Below are 5,647 nucleotides of genomic sequence, written 5' to 3'. Positions count from 1 at the left end.
TTTTTGACTTTGAACTTTATGTTAAAGTTGGGCTCTGGTCACCTGGGGGTGGGAGGCACTCTTCCAAGCTTCAGGATTTTTTGTGCTGCTGTTTTCAGGCCTAGTTCTGGGGATCTGCAAAATTTTTGGTTTTTCCAAGGTGGTGTGATCCTGTTAACTGTTCTACTAGTCTATGTTCTGATCTTTACCAAGGAAGGACCCCTGCTACCCTGCAGCTGCACATGTTAATGTTTCTATTTGCTCAGGTGCTGTAACCAGGACCCCTTCTCCCTTATGATCGACCACAAGTGCTCTTCCCCACCCTGTAACTACAACCCAGAATCGTATATGGGCAATAGAGTTGCCAGTCATCACCAGCTATACGAGTGCCAGCAAAGGGTCCCCTGTAATCTCTTTTTTTTTTCAATTCTTCACTTTTTTTTAATATAATTTAAATGCTTTATTAACTGCTGATTTACATCATTTGTTTCTGCCAGATTTTGAGTTACAAATTTTCTCCCCGTTTTTCCCCCACCCATCCCCCCAAAACAGCAGTCCTACAGGATATCCCCACCTCCAATCTGCTCTCTCCCATATCCTCTCCCATACCCGTTCCAACTTTTCCAGTGGATCTCTATGCCTCAGTGCCTGTATATCTTTTTTCTTAATTACATGTAAGATAGTATTAATAATAGTATATATATATATATATACACACACACACACACACACACACACATATATATATATTTGAATATTTGATTTTAAAACTTTCAATTCCAGATTCATTCCCTTTTCCCCCTGCCACTCACCCCCACTGGGGGGACAAGCAGTTCAGTATAGGCTGTACATGTGTGGCTAATGCAAAACAATACCATAGGAGATGTATTGTAAAAGACTGACTATATTTCCCTCCCTCTTATCCCACCTCACACCCGCTCCACTCTGTACTCTGATCCCGTCCCTTTCTGCACAGTTGTCTGACCCACTTACTGTCTCTGGGTTGAGAGTTCCAAAACTTCTACTGCTGCTCTTGTCTCCATTGCTTTTCTTTATTTTTTACATTTTGGAGGGCAGGGCAATTGGGGTTAAGTGACTTGCCCAAGGTCACATGGCTAGCAAGTGTTAAGTTTCTGATTTGAACTCAGGTCCTCCTGACTTCAGGGCCAGTGCTCTATTCATTGTGCCAACAAGCTGCCTCTCCATTGTTATTGCTGCTGCTTGTGTGGATCTGGGACAAGCCTTGGCCCTGGTGCCACAGACTTCTGTTAACTTCTTCAGTTTTATTGGACCAGAAATATGTCTCACCCTGATCTTTTCTTTGTTGACCTTGCTGGTCCAAAATTTGATTTGAGGCATTATTTTAAAGTTGTTTGAAGAGGAATGTTGAGAGAGTTCAGCTGGTTGCCCCTAATCCACCATCTTGACTCATTGATCTGGCCCAGATAATCTAACACAACAAAGACTCTTTTTCTTACTTGGCTGTGGGATGAATTGGACTGAATCTAATAAAAACTGAATAGGGATAAATGTTGAGCCTTATACTTCAGTCCAAGAAACTTACTTCATAACTACAAAACAGGAGCATGGATGGATAGCAGTTGGTTTGAAAAAGTTATTGGTGTGAGTGTGTGTGAGTTAATGGATTATAATTCTCCATATGAATCAACAGAGAGGAGATAGCTACAACCAAGACAGCTAATGCAAGTATGGGGTTGCCATTAAAGAGAACCATAGCTTCCAGAAATAAAGTGTTGATTCCACTATGCTCTGTTCTGGTCAGACCTCTTCTAGACTATTGTGTCCAGTTCCAGGCACCAGAGTTAAAAAAAAAAAAAGATACTGATAAGTTGGCGAATATCCAGAAGAATCGGTCCAGGACATTGAAAGGCCTTGAGCCCATGCCATAAAAGTACTAGATTGGGGTGCTTAGCCTAGAGAAGAGGCAGCTTGGTGGGGTGGGGTAGGATTGGTGAGAAATGACAATACTTGGGGTGTGTGAGACATGGTAACAAATGCCCTGGAAGAGCATACACCTTGACCTCTGTTTAGCCGTAGAAGGCAGAGTGAATGCAGAGAGACCAATTTAGACTTGAAGTCAAGTAAAACTTACTAACAATGAGTGCTGTCCAAAAGTAGAATGGGCTAACTTGGGCGGGGGGCAGTGGGTTTTCACTCACTGAGGCTTTCAAGCAAAATCTAGATGACTATTGATATAGGTGTTGCTGTAGTTAGGATTCCTTTTTGGGTATGGATTGGATTTGACAGTTTTAAAGATCCATTTTGACCCTGAAACTATGGTATTTTGTGGGATTTGATGAATTCTATCATTCCCCTCCCCCAATAATTGGTATCCTAAATTTAGATAGCTTAGACTGATTTAACTGGGATTCATAGAATCAGAGGGTTTGAAGCTAGAAAAAAGACCTCAGAAATCTTCTCATTTTGCAGGTGAGGAGTCCCAGAGAAGGGAATTGAATTTGTTCCAGGCACCATAGTTAAGAAAGACACAGAGCCAGGATTTATGTCTAGATCTTCCAACTCCCAAGTCCTGTGCTATTTCATACATGCTATGTCATTCCCAGAAGGAACTTCAAGTGTCTGGCAGAGTTCTGCATGGCTCCGGAAGGTAGCAAGTATGAACAGAGATGAAGGTGGAAATTTTCCAATGGATAATCCAATGGGGGAGAACATAATTGAGAATTACTTTCTGCCTATTGGTAATCTAGGATCAATCCTGGAAGAAGGAATTGATTATGGAAAATAGAATTTAGCCCCAAGTAATTTGGTTTGTGCAATTTGGTTTATGCCAAAACAATGAAAAAAAAGACAGAAAAAGGCATATTTTGTTGCACAGCAGAGGAACACGTTTACTTGTCAGTTCATGGCTTCAGTTTACAGGTGGGCCCCAAGATGGACGGAGATGGTAATGTTGGCAGTGTTGATGTTGCAGGTCAATGCCCAATGGTCCTCATTCCGGTGGGGGGCATGGTGGAGGAGGGCATGGAGGAGGGGGACATTTTGGAGGGCAAGGACACGGTGGTGGGCAGCCCTTAGGTGGGCAAGGAGGAGGACATGGTGGTGGGCAGCATTTAGGTGGGCAGCAAGGCTTAGGGCAAGGAGGAGGAGGACATGGGACACACTTGACTGGGCAGGGTGGGGCGCATTTCTCAGAACACCGCTGCAGAAGTTTCCTCAGGCAGCTTGGTTGGCACTTGGGTTCACAACACCTGGGTTCACAGCACCTGGGCTCACACTTAGGCTCAGTGGACTTGTTTTTGTCTTCTTCATTCGACATGGGTTTTTTCTTATTCAAATTCTAGAAAAGAAGAAACATCAGATAGACACACGTGAGGACAAATTAGAGAGACTTTGTGCAGCCCCTATCTCTTGTCTTCTCTCACATATTGAGTCGTTTCCCCTTTAGGTAAACCTTGTTTAGTTTCTCTTCTGAGCTAAGAGAAGAATGAGAGACCAATAAGGTCTCTATAGGGAAAAAAATAAATATTTTTTAGAGTCCCTCCTTTAACCCATGCCTTCTATAACCTTCCCATGCTTCTGTGGATTGCTAGACTCTTGTTCTAACTTCTGTACATTAGAATGCTTGGTAATTTCAGCTTAGCTCTTGGGCAACTTTAATGCTGCTAGTCACTTTTTGGCACCAGTCCATTTTTAACGATAATATATGATAACCAGTTATCTATAATTTCAAGATCTGCAAAGTTTCGCATGTTATCTCATTTGGTCTTCACAACCCTGTGAAATAAACATTATCATTATTCCTATTTTACAGAGGAGGAAATTGAGGCACAGAGGCACACTTGTCAAGTTGGATTAAACAGCTGCTGAATGTCTGAGGGAGGTTTTGAACTTGGTTCTTCCTGATTCCAAGTTCAGTGCTCTATCCACTATTCTACCTCACCTTGAAACTATTTTTGCCTCATTCTTCTCATTCCCAACACCCACTTGATTCTCTTCTTTCCCTCCTATCCCCAACTCTCCAGAAGCTTGATGATGAAGTAGGAGGTAGAGGCTAGTGATATCAGTTAATAGTCAATAGGAATCTGGTCCTGAAATACTATCTAGGTAATTTGTCCACCACCAATGAAGGGCAGGCATATGGTGGAAAGGAGAAGCTACTTTAGAGCTGTGATTTGAGGGAAAGCATGAGATTGTCCTTCCTCCAAGACTGGAACCATGGTTGACAACACTAGTTGATTCAACCCCAGTTAAAGCCTTTGGTGGAGGCTAAATGATCACTACTTATTAGAGAGGTTCTAGAGACAATTCTATTAAAGTATAGGTACAATTGCTAAGTTCCCTTCCAGTTCAGATATTCCATGATTCAGTGAGAAAATCAGGACAGGAGGAAATTATTTGGGGAATTCTAGTTACTCTGTGATGGTGGCCATTTAAGGGCTTTTTTGGGGGGGAGGAAGGGGTAGAAAATTTCACTGGTCAGAGCTAAAAGGAGTTCAATTTTTATAAAAGAAGTTTCTTTCCCCACCCATGACCCTCTTCTGTGGTTCCAAGTCATTTCATATGGCCAAGTTAAATTTCTTTATCAGTGACAATGAATTCTAATCCATTCTGGCTTAAGGTGTGTCTTGGAATTAAATTCCTTCTACTATTCTACTATTAAATTCTATTATTCTAATTCTATTATTAAATTCTACTATTAAATTCCTTCTACTATTCTACTATTCAGAGAAGGAAAAAATGAATGGAAAGAAAGTAGGGAAGGAGGAGAAAGGAAGAAAATACAAAAAAGAACCTCTAAATACTCAGCCACATGTGATCCCTAAACTGAACAATGATAAAATGTCCCAATTCTTCTTCTTTTTTTTGCCTTTTGTAGGGCAATTGGGGTTAAGTAACTTACCCAAGGTTACACGGCTATTATTTTTGTGTGGATGTTAAGTGTCTGAGGCCAGAACCAAACTCGAGTCCTCCCAACTCTGGGGCCAGCGCTTTACTCACTGTTCCACCTAGCCACCCCAAAATGTCCCAGTTCTTAAATGGCTGAGAATCTGTGTTTAGTCAGAGTGGGACAATATAACCTGTTATTCAAAACCAGAAAAAAACCCCAAAGTAAAACAAAAGCCTAAATCATCTAAAATATATTCAATGCCAAATATCTATTTTTTTCTGGAATACTGGACCCCAAACCCAGGAGAGGAGTCTACCATGAATGATTATTTCCAGTTCTCAAAACCCAACTTACTGTGATTTAGTGGTGACCGAACTTGACAAGAAGTTGTGTGGGACAGATGGAAAATCTGGCTGTGCAGGGGCTGATGGCTTTGCCCTCTGAATTTTCTACTCAGTCCTTTAGAAAGAGATTGGCTTTTGATTATGACATTATCACTGACATCATCAGTGGACAGCTATTGGGTAAAGCCAGAGTCACCTGGCTCAACTCAAGCCCTTGACTTGACTAGAGTTTATGGAAGCAAAACACAAAGACCAAGCTGTCTGGTGTATTTCTGTATGTACCTGTGGAACATGTGCACATTGATATAGGGAACTCATACATGTGAAAACTCCTACAAATTCAGGTTGGAATCTCATCAGTAACTTTTGAGGCAAGTACTAGTGATCATGGGTTTATCCTTTGGCCACTCTATTTCCTATTCTTGCTTGATCAGGAAAGGAGGGGAGAGAAGAT

General features: G+C 41.5%; 1 protein-coding gene across 1 annotated transcript; it reads right to left on the bottom strand.

The window, feature by feature from the left end:
• Positions 1-2,829: 2,829 nt before the first annotated feature.
• LELP1 (late cornified envelope like proline rich 1) lies at positions 2,830-5,316 on the bottom strand. The gene is made up of 2 exons (XM_069078069.1): positions 5,204-5,316; positions 2,830-3,298 (listed from the first exon to the last, which is right to left on the bottom strand). The coding sequence occupies exon 2, from the start codon at positions 3,275-3,277 to the stop codon at positions 2,951-2,953; it is 327 nt and encodes a 108-aa protein (XP_068934170.1). The 5' UTR covers positions 3,278-3,298; positions 5,204-5,316; the 3' UTR covers positions 2,830-2,950.
• Positions 5,317-5,647: the final 331 nt, after the last annotated feature.

The sequence above is a fragment of the Petaurus breviceps genome, unplaced genomic scaffold (assembly GCF_028583685.1).
Source record: "Petaurus breviceps papuanus isolate PSGF00001 unplaced genomic scaffold, PetGlider_PUasm1.0 91023, whole genome shotgun sequence".
Lineage (NCBI taxonomy): Eukaryota > Metazoa > Chordata > Mammalia > Diprotodontia > Petauridae > Petaurus > Petaurus breviceps.
Note: the sequence above shows the minus strand (reverse complement) of the source record. Positions and strands in the feature narration are given on the sequence as shown.

What these genes read in the sequence shown, in the direction of transcription:
- LELP1 (XM_069078069.1), bottom strand. Translation starts at nt 3,277, where the DNA reads ATGTCGAATGAAGAAGACAAAAACAAGTCCACTGAGCCTAAGTGTGAG.